The following is a 19,146-nucleotide window of genomic DNA, read 5'->3' as shown; positions in this document are numbered from 1 at the left end:
AGTAATTACCCAGTACTCTAGTTAGAACTATGTACTTGGTAAAAGAAGTAAATGATACGAAGAAGTAAACGATACGACAAAATTCGCATAATTCTCATCCCAAAATGTAAAATATATTATTTAGATTTTATTTACTGGTAGCAGATTAAAAAAAACCGCAAATTCAATTGCTGGTATGTATTTAAAATTTTAAATAATAGAAGTACTGTTAAGCAAAACGAGGGTGGAGAATTACTATCATAATAATAATATTATTTATTCCTATAGTATGTTGGTTTAATGATCTAAGTACATAAGTGTACTTTAATGCCGGAGAAGTCTAGTTAATAATGTGTATAAAAGAAAAAACTAGTATAATAATATTATACTTACGGTTATAATACTTTATTTATTTATAGTAATACATACTTAATAATTTAAAATATTGTCACAGAATTATTGTAGATACAAATTAAGTAGGTATCTGTTAAAAATAAAAGTACAAAGAAAAAGATCTTAGAGCGAGTTGTCTACAACCAACCAAGTCTGTGAATTAAATAATATCTTGCCGGAGTACCAGTCAGGTTTTAGAAAACTTCGTAGCACCTGCACTGCTTTGATTGATGTTGTGGATAACTTGCTCTCTGCACGTGACAATGGCCAGCCATCACTTCTAACTCTGCTTGATTTTTCTAGGGCCTTTGACTGTATAAACATTTCTTTTCTTCTCTCAAAGCTTAATTTCTATGGTTTCAATCCTATTTCTTCATCTTGGTTTGATAGCTATCTTCGCCAACGTCACCAAAGAGTAATGCTGGTTAAAGGTGACGGAAACAGAGACCTTTCTTCGCTTGTGCCTGTCAACAGAGGAGTTCCCCAGGGCTCCATTCTCGGTCCTCTTCTATTTATAATATACACGGCAGATATCACCTCTTGTATACATAACTCCCAATATCATTTATATGCCGATGATTTGCAACTTTACATGCCTGTTGATAGAGATCGAATAGAAGAATGCACCGGGAAAATGAATGAGGATTTGGAACGCATATCTGACTGGTCTCATAAAAACTCATTGGTTCTTAATCCATCCAAGTCTAAATATCTTGTTGTTGGCTCTAAGAAGCAAGTCTCTGACTTGGTTAAAGCAGATCCCACTGTTTTTGTAAACTCCATTCCTATAGAGAGGGTTACAATTGCTCGTAACCTGGGCATCGATTTCGACGGCCAGTTAAGGTTCGAAGATTATGTCACTAATTTAGTTAGTAATTGCTTTTATAGACTCAAAGTTCTTTACAATATTCGGCCTTTTCTGAGTGTCGATCTACGAATAAGATTGTGCGAAAGCATCGTACTTTCTAAATTAAATTACGCTCTCCCTGTTTATGGACCTTGTCTAACGGCAAAAGTACAGCGTCTTATTCAGAGAGTCCAAAACTCCTGTGCCAGATTTTGCGTGACAATCCCACCCAGGTCTCATGTCACCCCTTTTCTTAATAGCATAAAGTTTTTAAAAATGAAGGGTCGGCAAGATTTACTATTGGCTTGCCTTTTATTTGATACGATCCATACAAAGCAGCCTGAATATCTGTACACAAAACTATTGTGGCGTAAGGATACTAAAAGGGGTGAAATAAGAAGTGGGACCCAAGAGTTATCCATTCCCCAATATAAAACTACCGCTTTTCGTGGGTCATTTAAATATAATGCGACGAAATGTTGGAATAACATACCACCTCCAATAAAAAAACTCAAGTGCAAATCCAACTTTCGTCGCACTTACAAATCACTACTGCTCAATTTACAAGCATCTTAATTTTATTTCCTTTGACTATACGTATCCAAATTTATAAATTAACACATTATACATATATACCTACATATAAATACTGATTTTAATTGACCAAATATATCTATATAAATTTATACAAATATATCTATTCTACTGCTTATATAATATTATTATTATTACACATTTATTATTTGTTTAATTCATAATTAATTATTCTATTTTTATTATACCTATATATACATACTTGATTGGAGGCGCAAACTATTCATCTGGGTATCTGGCAGAATTATCAGCGTTGTGGAGCTTTCTCCCACAACATTATGCTGAGCCAGGGCCTAATTGCAGCCAGTGCGCAACACACATACCTAATACATTTGTGTACTTATAACTGTTAGTGTTTTAATTTGTAAATTCTTTATTATTTTGTGTTATTTTATGTTTGTTTTCCTTTTTTTTATATTTTGTATTATTATGTATGTCTGTTTGGTTGCAATAAATCTTTTTATTATTATTATGTATCTCAGTTCCATAATACACGGGTACCATCATAAGGAAAGTACCCGGTCCTTTGGAAGGCTTACGTGGGGACACGGATCCAACACGCAGAGGCCCTTTCGAGAACTTTACTGTGTTGTGGGACACCAGCCGCAGCCTGCCCATGACTGCACTATAGAGATACAGCCCTGGGCAGTCCGCGGCCGATGTAGGACTATTGCAAGATAAGGAAACAAAATAAACTGGGCTATGGAATGGGATGTTAATGGACCGGAATTAAGGACTATGGAAGACTATGGCACCTGCCTTTCTACTAAGATATAGCAAAAAATTGTTGGCAGGTGGTGACTCGCCCTCTCACTGTATGGGCCCCCGAAATAAGTCGCTGCAATAGTGCGACAAGGGGGCAACATATTGTGAGCAGCTAAGGGTGGAGAGGCGTCCCTGGACTTTAAACTACGATCACGCGCTCCCTGAGGGTCCAGCATCACGTGCCCACTCGCCACTTACGCTTCGCATCCACCCTTCGAGCTAAAAGCTCTCGCGACTCCACTCTGGCCGGCCGGTTAAGGCAAGCCAGAGGTGGGGGTCCTGTCCTCGTCAGGCTTCACTCCGACCGGCCGGTGAAGGCAAGCCGGAGATGAAGACAGGGGCCTCCCCCGGGAGCGCTCGGTTCCCGCGGGGTCGCTACTCCCCGACACCCCGCCACAAGGTGTCCTGCGGGTTGACTGACTGCACGGGTGAAATATCTATTGTCACGTAGACCATAGATATTTCAACCGTGGGCGATGGGGTCGTCACATCCCTACGCCCTTATTATTATTATTATTAAAAAACAAATCTGTCACGGATGTCAACTCCTTGTACTTTAAAAAGGCGGGAAATATTTACATTCATTTATAATATCGTATTCCAATATAAAAGAAGAGAATAGTGTGTAAAAGATTGAAATATATCCCATATTTGAGGATAAAACTCATTAAGAAATACAATGTCATTATCAAATAATGTGATCAAAAATCATTGAGTAGTTTACAAATATATATTTGCCACCAACTGTTGCGTGTCGTATGAAGGTATAAAGTGAAAACGCGTCTTAACTGTGAGTTTGTGTCAAATGACAGCTGCTTATGTCATATTATGTCAATGTCAGACTGTAAAACAGGATATGTGTGTTTAGTTTTAATTCTTGAATAAATTTATTACATAAAAATACATTATATTTTAGCAGTGTAAATTGATTAATATATAAAATTGCATAAAGTAAATAACCACAATTTTCCTGCAGGTGACAGTCACGCCATAATATAATACAAATTTTACGATGTAAATACTTTGAAACGATTAAAAATGACTTCTAAAACGGATATTGTCAAGCCTAAAACAGTCAGGGTGTTCGATTTAGATGATTTTGAAAAACTCCTGAGAGGAATAAAAGTTGCAGCATGTATGATAACAGAATCACATCAAATTGGTAAGTAGTATGAAATATATCCTTAACATATGGATTTAAATGGTTCACCTAGTATGGTGTAATAAAACCTAATACCAGTATGAGTGCAATGTTATGAAATCCTTGTAATGACTTGTGCTTGCACATATAAGCATAAATTCTGTTTCCCACCTTATTTACATGTCTTTATGGGTACTACTTATGAAGTTACTTTCTTACCAATTTTATCCAACTATTCATCAATGTATTGCTTTTAAAATTTGATTTATAAAATATCCAATACTTGCACAATATTTTTACTTGTGGCATTTATTTTTTACTAGCTTCCGCCCACGACTTTGTACGTGCATCCCCGTTTTTCCCGTCCCGCAATAATTTCGGGAAATCCTTTCTTAGGGGACGCCTACGTTATGACATCTACCTGCATGCCAAATTTCAGCCCGATACGTCCAGTGGTTTGGGCTGTGCGTTGATAGATCACTATATCAGTCACCTTTGAGTTTTATATACGGGTGATTATACAAAAATGGGGTAACTTTTAAGGATATTTTGTTTACTATATTTTTTATATCAGATTATTACAAATTAGGGTGTATGTGATAGCTAATCTAATGAATATATTGTTCCAAATCGGGCCAGCCACTTTTTTAAGTAGATTGTGAGATATTTTAAATTTTCTGGATTTGGCCTCCAGGGGACTGACAAGGCTAACATAGTACTGATAAAAAACACAATTTTGTAATATTCTTAAAGAAATTCAATGAAAATTACTACAAATCTCTCAGTTTTAGTAATGGCACATGTCTTTTAAGTATTAAAATCACTTAGTTACATTTAAAAATGATAATTGATAATATATTGTGATACTGGGAAAAAACAATGTCTCAATTTTCAAAACAGCCTTCTGACATTTAACGCAACGTGAATATTCTTACTCTCTTACTTAACTTACTACTTTGACTTAGTTTTACTTAATATTTCAAGTAATTCACAAACAATAGAAACAAAAAAACGGCCAAGTGCGAGTTGGACTCCTAACAAACCTATTTTTTATTATGTTTGTAACTTAAAATTTATACTTTTAGCAATTTTTCCTTTATCTGTGTTATAAGACGTTGCTTTTTACCATATTTTAAGACTGTATACACGGCAAGCATCCTGTGTATTTTTTTATTCCCTTGCGAATATTTAAATTTGCGGAAATTTGCAGTATTAACGGATGTAGGTATCTTTTAATTGCGTTGCGTTATAAGTTTAATTTTTTTACAGCCCCAAGGGTTCTTAATGTTGAGTATTCAATATAAATTTCAAATTGATACCTCCACGCGCTTCAAAAAAAACGTCTTAACAGACAAACGGACAACAAAGTGATCCTATAAGGGTTCTGTTTTTTTCCTTTTGAGGTTCGGAGCCCTAAAAAATCTAACATTATTTATGTTAAAAGTAATAATTTTCATAAAATGGTTCATGGTTTTTAACCAAAGGCTTGAATGAAAGTCTCATCTGAGTTTTCATAAGAGCCTTTTGACATTTTTATAATGTTATTAAAATAATTAACTTTTATGTTATTTTGAGGTAATTTTACTTCACAATATTATACGTTTACGTATTTATCTAATAAATACATATAACAAGCTATGCCCTGAAAGCATCAAAATCAATAATTAAAATAAAATAAGATCTTTTAAATGAGATTATTAGTAGTTTGTTTCAATAGCTCTTTTCTTTGCTACTCTTTTTTAAATGTTTCTTCCCTAGTCAAATTCGGTTTCTTTTAGCGTGGCGCATGATGTTTTAAACTGAAATATCAAATAGAAATGCTTATACCAATAGCAATCAAGATAAAAGTTCTCAAAAACGATAGAATCATCAGTACTATGGGGTCGCGTCAGTCCACTGGCGCGATATCTGACATAGGACTGATGCCAGCGGATTGATAAAAAGGGACTTAATATGAGATTATAATCACAAATTATGTTTTTTTTGCCTTATTTCTTATATCAACAAACTATATTTTTACAAATCATACTTAACCATGTATGAATGAAAATAAAAATCAGTTTAACAATAAAATAACGACTCACCATAGGACTGAAATGTTGACTGGCGCAGCACGAATTTAGAGGACAAACACAACCCTAGCGCTGGTACAGTTATGACGGCCATCAAAATATGGGATGCACAAGTAACTTCATTACCAACATTAATATTTAGACAGGGATTTGACCTCGACTTGGTGATATTTAGCGAGAATTTCAAATTTAAAAAACACACAACGGACTGACCAATAAAAACGATGACAAAGTTTATTTTTATTTTTTAAATAAAATGTTAAACATTTCGTTATGAAAGTTATACTATATAATACTATGTATATCAAAGATTGTCCTGAGTTAGTAAGTTTTCTCTAATCAATGATAATGTTTATAAAATAGTCACTTGATTGTTGGTTTTCGGAGTTGTGACATGCCAAAGTACTGATTATTTAAGTATTAATTTTGTTTTTTTATCAATTTGTATTTTAAATAAAGAAGTGAAAGTGAGTGACCAAATAAAGGACGGTTTATTGTTTTAAAATAGATTGTTATTTGATTAAAATATAATAAGACTTTGTATAAATTGGCTGGTGACATTGAGTTACCCCATTTTTGTATAATGACCCATATATAGATAATTCTGTAATGATATAGTAATTATTTCATAAGGTAGAAGAGTATTTAAATAGATTTTATCATAATGAATGTAAATTTTTAGGAAATCTTATCTATAAAACTTCTTTTTAAAATATTTCCAGCAGTAACAAAACATTAACTTAATCATAATATTACTTAGTTCAAAGAATAAACCAGTAAAAATTTTGTCATAAATAATTCTATTAAAGAATTTGCCATAACATATTAAAATCGCCGTAATTAACCATACTTAATTATTCCAGTCGACGAACAAAGTGTCATCAAGCGTCTAAACGCGCTAACATTAAATGGAGCAAGCGACGGTAACTGTTGCTCATGCTGTGGAGTGGGCCCTTTCGAGACTCGGGCGCAACAGACTGCACATTATAAACATCATTGGCATACGCATAACTTGAAGAGGAAGCTGTTTGGGAAGTCTGCGCTGAGTCTGGGACAATTTAACTCAAGACAAGGTATTTTTTAAATATAGGGGTTTGTAGTGAGTGTAACAGTATATTAATGAAATGGCAAGTTATAATAGAGATACTTTTTCTCCTGAAGTTAGTCTCTTAATATAATATTATTTGATTATTATGACTAATTTTGTATGTGAACGAAAACTTGTTTAGGCAAGGCAATTGCATTTTTTTCCTATTTCATATTTATGACAAACTTAAGGCTTTACAAAATCATACCGATTTACCAAATGTTTATTCAAAGACCAAATAAGTACAATAAATTCTTTATTTTCAGATGATAATTCAAGTGTATCAGGCAGTGACTCGGAGACAGAGAGTACAAACTCCAAACCAGCAAGTGATCTATTTGCAGCAGCGACAAGACATTGCAAGGCGTTCTTCACAAATAAAACTGGACAAGTCTTCTGTATATATAGATGTATATTGCATCATAAAAAGGTTAGTAAATTATAATAGATGTTTTATGTTGTTGATGATTTTCTAAATAAGAACTATTTGCTCTTATCATTTTTTTTATGATTTCATTATCTTGGCTCTATTGCAGGCACATTTTAATATCAGATTTTTCTTATCTCTTATTATACTAAAATTCAATACGAACAAGAAAACCACAATAATTATAACATACTAAAAAATACAATTTTGAACAATATTGGACTTAATAGTAATTAAATATAATGATTTCAGGAAGAATTATCTTCCGATGGCGAAGGTTATGCATGGGTGGAGCGCTGTCAACGTCTAACTATACCAGGCTATCAACGGTGGGCAGTATTGATGGTAAGAAATAAAATATAACCAGTAGTTTTAAAAATACCTCAATACTTTGTGTAACTTGTAAAACAGTTGAAATTAGCACCTTATTTCGTTGCAGTAGTGTTCAAAGTCTATTGGACCGGTAAGTAGAAAACTCTGCTTCATTCACAGTATAGAGGCAGAGTTAAGCTTCGGATAAATGTTGTGTGTGAGTTGTTTATTGAGTGTTGATTATTGAACTGAAACTTCTTTATCGGGGTTGAAAAAAAATTTAGTGTAACATTTTTTCGTTACGTGTGACATTTTTTCGTTACGCGCCATCTTTTTCTTATCCCTACCACGCGTGATTCGATGTATTTCCGTAAAGTTGCTTATAGTAAATTATTTTTTGAAAAATAAGGGCATAAAGAAGTTTCACTTCTACGTGTGTACACTAGTACACGCACACATTTTTTTTACATTTATCACTGTGCAAATAATGAATGATGATTAAATACCAATATACACACACAGGTTTCCGGCGGCCATTTTGCTGGTGCTATATTCTCGGGTGCAGTACCGGTAGTGCACAAAACACATCACTCGTACGTGACGCGGCGCGGGCAGGGCCAGGCGCAGAGCGCGCGGGACCAGCACGGGAACATGCCGCGATCTGCTGGCGCTAGCTTGAGACGGTACAACCAAGCGGCTTTCTTGGAGGTGAGGGGGAATTTAAACCTTATTTGTGGCTGTTTATGGAGACAGTAACGGAGATTTTAGGTGTTAAGCTATTGCATAGCTTCTATCGCGGGCCTTGAGCGCAGGGACCGAATCCAGAAATTCCGTAACGAAAAAACCTCACGCTCCCCACTCCGACGGGCGGAGGTGTGGCTTGAAGGCATAGCATGCAATAACTTTACCGCGGCAGTCCCCGAGTGCCACACGTCTTTTTTTATTGTATGTTGAACGTGTTATGTAACTAGCTGCACTCCGTGGTTTTACCCGCGTGGCTCCGCTCCTGTTGGTCTTAGCGTGATGATATATATATATATAGCCTTCCTCAATGAATAAGCTATCTAACACCGAAATAATTTTTCAAATCGACCCAATAGTTCCTGAGATTAGCGCGTTCAAACAAACAAACGAACTCTTCAGCTTTATGATATTAATATAGATAATATGCTATTGAAATTGAACCCAGAATAAAAAGTTTGTGTTGATATTGATTGACGTGAAAATTTTGGTACACGAATATGACCAAAAATTGATACGGATATGCAAAGATTTTTTTTTCGATATGACAATAGTAACACAGCTCAACCAAAAATACAATTTTTTTTGTTGCCCTGGATATTTCTACAGATTTATATATTTCAAGTACCCAGTTTGTGATTGTAATCATTAAAATTATTTAATTGGCTCTAGTTTTTTTTTAATTTGGATTTTCATATATAAAAATTTCTTACGGCCCTTCAGAGTACGGGTTACTAACAAGTGTTTATTTTTAGGTGAATTACGTTTTCTGCACATTTATTCGCTCAGACATAACCCTATTCTATAAAACTGACTGTAGAATATCAGAATAATAAATGGTTTCTGTAAAAAAACATTTTTATGAACAACAATGTTCGGTTTGTATTGAGTTAAAGAAACCAAGTAGCACTTGGTCAGCAAAGTGGATAGGTATACGAAATTCCCTTGATGTTTTTATTAATAGAATTAGACAAATTAGAAAAAATTTAGGCCTTTGAGGGAATCTAGAAGTATAAGAAGAATACACGATGGCCCTACAGGACGGGCGTGTTGACAATTGATAAAAAATGAAAATTTAACAAAATTTAATAACTGATGCTGAATGTAAATAATGGAGAGATATAGTATTAATTAATTTAAGATTAATTTAAAACACGAAATTATAAAGAAATGGCACAACAGTTGTTTAAAAAACTTCATTATTTTATGAGCAAATACGAGCATAAAGCTACACTTTGCCCACAGTCTCCTGGATAGATATCCAGTAAATCTGCGGAATTTCTGTGAGAAACAGGAAGAACACATCGAAAAAGAAGTAAAAATTATGGAATAATGGTATCAGGGTATATGGGATCGTCACATGATGGCAGATTACTGATGGTCCATAAGAAAACTATTGTCCAAAAATTAACTAAGAAGAGAAGCTTATAAAATGTATTTCCTTGTACTATTTCATAAGTTTTAATGATTTTTCTCTATTTTTATATCCATTTGAATTAATTAAATACTAAAACAAAACAATAAGTAAAACTTTGATATAAATAAATGATGTAAAACAAATATACCTTCTATTTCATGCTGCGTTTTAGAGTCTAGTAAGAAAATTAGGATAAAAAAAAACTAGAGCCAATCTACCAAAACCATTAATAGTTCTATATATAAAATGCATTAAATTATTCGAAACCACTTTCACATCCAGGGCAACAAAATCATTGTTGACCAGTGTAATTAATGTATATTAATCTGTATGAATTAGTGTATAATATGAATGTGTAGTAACAAAATCTATAGAATTTACAAACTTTTTCAGCATGTACAAGAAATAATATCCGGTTGGTCGGAAGACCTGATTGGTTGTTCACTAGTGCTATACCGTGCGGTCGGCTCCACCAATCAGGCGGCGTTATTCGGAAAGAACTCTCCGCTCAATAGAGATGACTTTAGAGTTAGAGCTTTGCCGTTCCCTACGAGAAAACCTACGTATAAGGAAGTGAAACGGGTGCATGATACTTTGGCTAGTATTGAGGTTTATGGTAAGTCTAAATTATAACTAGTACCTACTATTTCATTTATTTATATTTATAAAGCATTTGAATGCCATTAAACCAAAAAAAAAAATGTAAAATAGTACTATTTCTTTAACCGACTTCAAAAAAAAGGTGGAGGTTATCAATTCGGCCGGTATGTTTTTTTTTATGTATGTACACCGATTACTCCGAGGTTTCTGAACCGATTTACGTGATTCTTTTTTTGTTCGATGCGGGATGGTGTCGAATTGAATCCCATAAAAATTTTATTCGGATAGGCCCAGTAGTTTTTATTTTATGAGCATTTTTGTCTGTAGGTATTTGTAAATTTTGTAAGTGCAAGTTTGAAGTCGGTTGTTTTTAACGCAGTTATCACTTGTTAATTTACTAATTATTGTATCATGGGAAATAAATGTATTTTCAAATTGATTTCTGAATTTTGGCTTTTGTTTTAATCTCATGCCAAATCAAAACGGAATTGGCTAGCTTGGAAAAAAAATGTTTTTTCAGAGACAATGGAATTATTCCAAAAAGCTCTGATCGCGTCGACTGTGAAAGACGGCAAAGCGGCGGATCCTAATGCTGAAAAAAAGAAAACACAGAAGAGTCCTGGAAAACCAATTGATAGAGCAAAGTCAAGGTAATATTTTATAAATCATTATTAAGTTCATTGCATATTTATTATTTAGTGTTGTCTTAAATATTGTAAAATGGTAACTGCGACTATCAATCAATAATGGTTGATATTTTATTTTAATTCTATGTTAAATGTACTTGTTACTCGTAGTACAGTTAATAAATAATAGAGAAACATGAATCTAACTTCTTATATAAATATTGTGATGAGAAATTTATTTATAGTTTGTCAATAAATAATGCTTCAGTTTTTAATAAGACAATTTTAGGTCACAAAATTATTTTTTTAAAGGGAACGTACTCCACGCGAGTTGCCAACTCAAATGCTGTCGAGTGAAGATGAGGGTCCATGCTTTATAGACTCTGAAACTCCTGTAGGTATGTACATTATTTCGAAAAAAATCTCGGTAATTTTTTGTTAAATTGTACATTTGTCACTGCTAAACTTTACTGTTCTATAATAATGTAGTAATGAGTTATGTCATCATATCTGAGAAGTATAATAAGGACAGCCACAGAGCGCAATATGTCGCTGATTTTCCGTAGATTCACTTTCACTTATTCACAGAGAATTTTAGCAAGCTGAAACAAATATTTAACATAATATACAGTATACATACAAATGTAAAAAAAACGACGTGTGGCACTCGGGGACTGCCGCGGTAAAGCTATTGCATGCTATGCCTTCAAGCCACACCTCCGCCCGTAGGAGTGGGGAGCGTGAGGGTTTTTCGTTACGGAATTTCTCGATTCGGTCCCCGCGCTCAAGGCCCGCAATAGAAGCTATGCAATAGCTTAAAAACAATGTCAACGTAACATATTATTGTACATTTCCAAAGTTAATTAATAATTTAAAACAATTTTTTGCAGTAATTTCTTAAAATCAAAACATAATTCTAACATTTTATTTTTACAGGCTGGATAAAAACTCTTTCCGAACAGAGTTCAAAGGGAGTAATAACAAACTCAAGGAAGGACCTTCTAAACGATCATTCAGTAAGCGCCCATAGTTCTTGCAGCGAACAAGAGAATGTACAAGAGAAGAGAGTTAAGAAGAAAAAGAAGAAGAAAGAAGAGAAGCCGGTGAAGAAGCCGGTGGTGGTGCAGAAGATACCCGCTAATGTTAAGAAGGTATACATACCTTAATTTGGTTTTATTAGTAAATAGAACTGAATTTTAGCCTCTATGGTGGTTATAAAGTACATTATTCAACTAGCATTTCATTTCTGAATTGGATCTTTTTTGTCGATGGACCATCAAAATAGGTTAAAAGATTTAAATAGTTTTAAGTTACAGGTATTTATAATAGGATGGAATACATTTTATTAAAATTAAAATAAAATTCTGGTGAGTGAAATGTTAGTATAAGGACTATAAGCCTAATATTACTACTCAAAATTTATTATACACTGTTTTAAAGTGCTTATAAATAGTATATCTCTTTCGAAACGTCAACTTTTCAAAACAATACTTTTTACAAAAGTGGTAATATTTATTCAAAGGTGTTGCACTATAACATAATATTATAAACTAGCTTACCACCCGCGGCTTCGCCCGCTTTGTCTAAAACCTAATAAATTATATACTAAAACCTTCCTCCTGAATCACTCCATCTATTAAAAAAACCACATCAAAATCCGTTGCGTAGTTTTAAAGATTTAAGCATACAAAGGGACATAGGGACAGAGAAAGCGACTTTCTTTTATACTATGTAGTGATTACCAAAAATTGTTACAGATGTGGAAAGTGATATCTGGCAACGAGCAGAGCTCCCTAGAGACGATTCTAGAAGCTTGGGAGGGGGATTTGGAAGAGGCGTGCAATATTCAAGACCCGAGCGATGGTAACACAGCGCTACATAAAGCGGCTATAGCTGCTAAACCTGAAATGGTCACGTGAGTATATTATATATTTTTTAACATGACCATACAATACAATGGTATATAGTTATTCTGTTTGTAAATAGACCTTGTTGTACTGTTTATAATGTATGTTATAGAAGTTTCAAATTAGATAATGTTACAACTGTGATAACTGTACCATAAATTAAGAAGAAAGATCGTTGCGTGTTTTTATAATTTCTTTAATGCTTTAGAGTATTTATGCCCGATTTCACCAATAACCCCTAAACAGTCTCCTAAGTAAGGGTTCCTTAGTTTAAGGGACCCTTCAAATCACTACCAAACCTAACGATTTAGGTGACACTTATCTGTCGGTGAAAGCAAATTTTACGTTAAGTATCCCCTAAATTGACTTAGGTGACACTTAAATTTTACGGGTTGTTGGTGAAAACGGGCATTAGACCTATAATAATTAAGGGCGGCCGTACACGGACCGCTTCAAGCAGTTGAGACCGACCGCTTGAAGCCGCGACCGCGCGGTGAACTATAGGCATTCATTCACCGCCGTACACGTGACGGCTCGAGCCGTCGCGACCGCTTCAAGCCGTCAACTGCATGACGAAATTCCATCGTGCCGTTGACGGCTCGCGAGCGGTCGTGAGGCATACACTGACTGCTCGAGCCGTTGACTGCGCTAGAGCCGTCGACGGCTTCCTCTCCCCCTGAAAATCAATGACGCGACTAGTCAAAAAATCAACGGCTCGAGCGGTTGGTAGCGACGGCTCGAGCGGTCAAGAACCGACGGCTCGGCACGTCCGTGTACGTCGCTCAGCCGTTAACTGCTCGAGCGGTCCGTGTACGGCCGCCCTAATTGTGCACGTAATACACACGTCATCGTCACGTCACGTCTTGCAATCATGAATGCGTACATCTTGCGTAGAAACAATAAGAACGGAGCGGCAACGTCGCATCAGCCGTTCGTTGTGCGGCCGCGGAGACAGTTTTAATTATATTATTATTGTTTGACGAAAATGTGCGTGTACATTACCTAATGTACACGCAATCACTTGATGTTAGTAATAACCTAAGTTATTACTAACACGTCTTGATGTTAGAAATAAACTAAGTTATTACTAACATCAAGTGATTTGTATCGACCTCTGTCTGAACTAAAATTATTAGTGATGCTGACCGCGGTCATGTTTACAAAATAAAAAAAAAATGTTTTTTTGTAATTTTATATGTAAAGTTATTAAATTTTCATATTTCAGTGCTCTCCTAACAGCGGGCAGCGATCCCTGTATCCGTAATCACCAATTACAAACTCCATACGCGGCCTCACCGCACCATGATACTAGGATCGCGTTCAGAATGTTCCAGGCGCAGTTCCCTGATAAATATAATTATAATAAGGTTAGTGTTGAATGGTAAAGGATATTTACTATGAAGAAAAATCCAAATTTTTCTTCATAGTTAGTTAGAGTTCTTTTTAGATTAAATTTCTAAAGTATGTAATTGAAATGTTTCGATCTCGATATAAAATAAAATTTTAGCACCCAGTTTCAGCGACTCTCCACATAAACAATACAAAAAAATCCAATAAACGAAAACTATTAACGCAACATATGTGCGATTTAACACTCATCCAAAACTTTATCATTCCCGAAAATCTTTCTGGTCAATTACTAAATCCTAAAATAAATTATGATAATCGAAAATTACTATAATGTGTGAAATAATCTAAATATAATATTATGATAATTTTAAGTATCTCATTACAGTCTCAAATCCCGGGACCAATCACACCAGAGTTGCTAGAGATAGAGAAAGAGAAGAAAGCGCAACAGAAACGTGCGAAACGGCAGAGAGAGAAAGAGAAGCAAATAGAGAAGAATAAAACTAACCAATTCTTGCAAATGACTGATTCCCAGAAGGTATTTATATGAAAAGAATCTTTATTTCAGAAAACTTTGTAATTTTCACTTGTTAGTAATCTCAATTAGTTAAATTATAGTAAATCATAAGTAATACAAAAAAATTGTAACAAATAATTATGTGTTAGTTTTTTAACTGCATACAAAATTTCAGTTAGATCAAACATACTTTCTTTTATCATACCTGGGGGATATTATTATTAACTAGGTTTCCGCCCGCGCAGTCAAAGAGACCCCGCATAGTTCCCGTTCCCGTGGCATTTCCGGGATTGCGACATTTTCCCGGGGTAAAAAGTAGCCTAAGGACATAGGCTACTTTTTATCCTCTCTCGGGTATCAAAATATCTCCATAATCCATACCAAATTTCATGAAAATTGGTTCAGTAGTTTAGTCATGTCCTTTCTCGGGTATCAAAATATCTCCATACCAAATTTTATGAAAATTGGTTCAGTAGTTTAGTCGTGATTGAGTAACAGACAGACAGACAGAGTTCCTTTCGCATTTATAATATTAGTATGTATGGATTAGAGAGATAAAATTGTCTTACCTTTTTTATACTTTACCTAATATTTTTTCAGAGATCCCTGACTTTATTATACATATTTTGATATGTTTTTTTTGTTGTTTTCAGGTTAAAGCAGAAGTACCTAAATGTTTTCTATGTGGAGCGAATCTACCAAAGACTCCATTTGAATACGATTCCTTCAAATTTTGTACCATTAGATGTCTGCAAAACCACAGGAACGTCAGACCATTGCATAAAAGCGCTTGAATGTATTGTAAATAAAGTTTTTTTTAAAAGATGTGTTTTTTTTATTATTTCAAAATCATCCTTTTATATGAAACTAGGTTTCCGCCCGCGGCTTCGCCCGCGCAGTCAAAGAAAAACCCTCATAGTTTCCGTTCCCGTGGGATTTCCGGGATTGCGTCATTTTCTCGGAATAAAAAGTAGCCTATGTACTTTCTCGAGTATCTAAATATCTCCATACCAAATTTCATGAAAATTGGTTCAGTAGTTTAGGCGTGATTGAGTAACAGGCACACAGACAGAGTTACTTTCGCATTTATTATATTAGTATGGATTATATTAAAAGCTGACCCATGCTCACTGTGAGGAATAGAAATAAAATTGAAATGCCATTTTATAGGTTAGCTAAAGTTAAAAATTCATTTATGGGCCAAGGTATACGTTTTTACAATAGAATTCCTCGTAGTATTAAAGAGTTTAGTAGTGTTAAATTTAAAACTTATTTAAAAAATGTATTAGTTCAGAGAGCCTACTACAGCATTAAGGAATATATGGAAGATGAAAGTCCATGGAGGGTTGTCGCGTAAGAATAACAGGACAGTTCTTTGGCATAATATTATGATAATATATAATATTATGTAGTTAGATGTAAGTAACATGTAATGTAAAATTATATTGTATATGGACATGACTTTAAAAGAGCAACTATGGAGTTTATTGCCGGTTCTTCTCCATAGATACTGCTTTCCGAATCGGTGGTAAATTTAAAGAATGTAATGACGATTCAAAAGTGCTTCTGGAAGAAGTCTAATTGAATAAATAAATGTTTGAGTTTGAGTTTGAATGGCCTAATATACAATTTTTGTGTCTGTCTGTCTGTTTGATCCGGTTTATCTCTATTCTCTGGAACAGATGGACCATTTGGACGGGATTTTCACTCACAGATAGCTGATGTTAGAGAGATTAACTTAGGTTATTTTTTTAACATTCTTACAGGAGCATAAAAGATAAACAGTAAAAACTCAATTACGCAGATGAAACCGCGGGACGCAGCTAGTATAAAATATGTAGGTAAACAATAAATATTAAGGTACCTACTATTTTAAAACTAATATTCGTGTGATAAAAAAGAAAATGAAATAAATCAACGACATTTTTTTTATTTTGAAATTTATATAGACTAACTAATTCACAGTCACTCAATTATTGTACCTACCCCAAAAAACATTTGAACATGCATTCATACTAGAGCACTTTTCAATACGCAATAGAAATTATCACAAACTATCTCACCAACTTCCAAGTAGACACCTCACTCGCACCTGCTCAAACTTCACATCTGCATGTGCTGTTTGCGCAAACATAACTCTATGTTGCTGTAAGGGGCCATCCATTAATCTAGAGGTTTAAGACTATCCCTCCCCCCCTCTCCCATATATCACGTGTATTTTTTCGTACCTGCAAAGAATCAATTTTTTATTTATAAAAAAGACTGGTATAAGTATCATCTAATTTTCTTATAGTAAATTAAAGACTACTATAATAAACGTTCAGAGGTAGACAGAAAGATTGCAGTTTGTTTTTGAATGACATAAAAATAATGAAAGATATGCGAAAAAGTTGTACACGTTTGACTAAAAATAAATACTTACATGTAACGCCGCTTTTCGGTTGAATATCGCGCGCTTGTCGAAAAATAAATACACGTGATATATTGCTTTACCCCCCCCCCCCCCCCCCTTGTGATATTTCGTGATGTTTTTTTGGACCCCTCCCCCCCCCCCCTTTCGAGCCTCACGTGATTAATGGACAGCCCCTAAAGAGGTTTGTGCAAACTAAGTTTGCACTGTGTCAACCCGATTTTAGGGAACGGCCGTAGGTAAACTTAGCCTTAAAATCACAATCTAATAAAAACAGTAATTTGCGGATTGTTACACACGAAAGCGACCCATTAAACTTTTATAATAGGTAGCTAAAAATGGTGTTAGTTTTTTTTTCTGTCTCCTTAGTCGGTTATGTGAACTCATAAGATTTTCTCCTACCAAAAAATGTTCAACGCGGCTAAAGAAATTTTCGCTTCATAATTCGATAAAGTAAAAAGTTTCAGCATCACAAATAAACATAACAAGCTTCATTGCTTATTACCTAGGTGGCGTTGTGTTAGAAATTAATGAAAATAAAAAATAAATATTATGAAAGTGAAAACAATAAATCTCTTTTTTTTTCAAAAACTACAAACGTAATTAAGTTTTTAGGTAATAATAATTTGTTTTGCCATCAGAAAATTTAACCTTTTGACGCAGTAGATTATATTCATATTATTGTAATAAAATCTATAGATATTATTTTTTATTCCTATGTAGGTAGTCATTCTGAGTGAAGCTGGGATAGGCCTACTTATAAATTATTGTTTGCTTATTTAAGGAAATGAAAACTTTTTGGAAGTTTGTGCAACTTTATCTTTTTTTGGCTGAGCTAAAATACAGGAGGATATTTTTAGAGGTCTTTAAAGTGACATACTTAAAATTTTCACGAAACTTTTTTATTACACGCGCTTCTAAAATCATAAAATTGTATGGCGAGTTTTTACGACTTCCAAAATATATGGGTCGAACACAGTAATGGCACGGGTAATGGTCCACACTCACAAGGTCCTTTTTTGAAGTTAACTTGAACTAAAAATACTACCTAATAAAAATTATCACTAGTAACTAGTTAGTAGGTACCTACATTTTTATGAAAATTCCTACGAAATTATGTCGTAAAATAATTAGATTCTTATGGAAACATAACATTAGGTCTGTTGGAAATAAAGTTATTAAAAGAAAAAATGTTGTGTGGTTTTATGAAACCACGGTAAAAGTGAAACTTTTTTTCACACTATAGACATATCTATAACTAAAAATTATCGTATTTGTACGATAATTATCGTACGTATCGCGTCACGCGACATGCGCTACACAGACCAAAAAGTTTGAGACGATGTAATAAAAGTTTCACTTTAATAAATAGTAGCTACTTAGTTATTATTACCTGTACTTCACTTCAATATAAATAATTAGAATACTCCATACTACCACTAATAAAAGTGAGTGATTTGGAATGTACGACACTGAAACGAAACGAAAAGGTTCCATAATAAAATATTTAGCCAAATTCATAGTTTTTTACCATGTTTTCGTATTTCTCTACGTAATAAAAATATCAACACATTATCTAAATACTATAATTATTAAGTATTAATAAAGCTCTACCTCAGATCTGTGAGCTCTACAAAGTAAGTACCTACATAATCGAAAAATAGGTAGTAGTTTTTGGTAGAGGCGGCTACAAGTTACAGCTACAAGTTACAAGTAGTAACAGATAACGGACTAAACATTGAAGCATTGTACTGTATAATTTTACCATCGGTAAATTTACATGCATAATGCCTGATTTCGCTCCGAGTCAGGGCGTTAGTTTACTCACGTGATCACGTCCCCACTACTAATAATTATCATATCAAAGGATTTTATAACTAACTAGCTGTGCCCGCGACTTCGTCCGCGTGGAATAGTGACTGCATAGTAGTTACTACTTTACATACAATTATTTAGTAAAC

At 34.2% G+C, this 19,146-nt stretch overlaps 1 protein-coding gene across 2 annotated transcripts; it reads left to right on the top strand.

Annotated features, from left to right (window-relative positions):
• The first annotated feature begins 3,427 nt into the window (after positions 1 to 3,427).
• Positions 3,428 to 15,597, top strand: LOC123696484 (ankyrin repeat and zinc finger domain-containing protein 1-like). 2 transcript variants are annotated; one of them, XM_045642668.1, is made up of 13 exons: positions 3,428 to 3,740; positions 6,655 to 6,864; positions 7,145 to 7,308; positions 7,558 to 7,650; positions 8,140 to 8,325; positions 10,169 to 10,391; positions 10,896 to 11,025; positions 11,314 to 11,399; positions 11,938 to 12,152; positions 12,759 to 12,916; positions 14,134 to 14,275; positions 14,644 to 14,796; positions 15,429 to 15,597. In XM_045642668.1, exons 1-13 carry the CDS (start codon positions 3,617 to 3,619, stop codon positions 15,567 to 15,569), a joined length of 2,025 nt encoding a protein of 674 aa, XP_045498624.1. In that variant the 5' UTR covers positions 3,428 to 3,616; the 3' UTR covers positions 15,570 to 15,597. The 2 variants fall into 2 exon arrangements, with proteins under 2 accessions (XP_045498624.1, XP_045498625.1); XM_045642669.1 differs by lacking the exon at positions 8,140 to 8,325.
• Positions 15,598 to 19,146: the final 3,549 nt, after the last annotated feature.

The sequence above is a fragment of the Colias croceus genome, chromosome 12 (genome assembly GCF_905220415.1).
Source record: "Colias croceus chromosome 12, ilColCroc2.1".
In the NCBI taxonomy this organism is placed as follows: Eukaryota; Metazoa; Arthropoda; class Insecta; order Lepidoptera; family Pieridae; genus Colias; species Colias croceus.
This window is presented reverse-complemented; position numbering and strand designations above follow the sequence as displayed.

Coding starts and splice junctions, on each gene's coding strand:
- LOC123696484 (XM_045642668.1), top strand. CDS start 3,617: ATGACTTCTAAAACGGATATTGTCAAGCCTAAAACAGTCAGGGTGTTC. Junction 6,865..7,144: donor ACAATTTAACTCAAGACAAG/GTATTTTTTAAA, acceptor CTTTATTTTCAG/ATGATAATTCAAGTGTATCA. Junction 12,917..14,133: donor GCTAAACCTGAAATGGTCAC/GTGAGTATATTA, acceptor TTCATATTTCAG/TGCTCTCCTAACAGCGGGCA.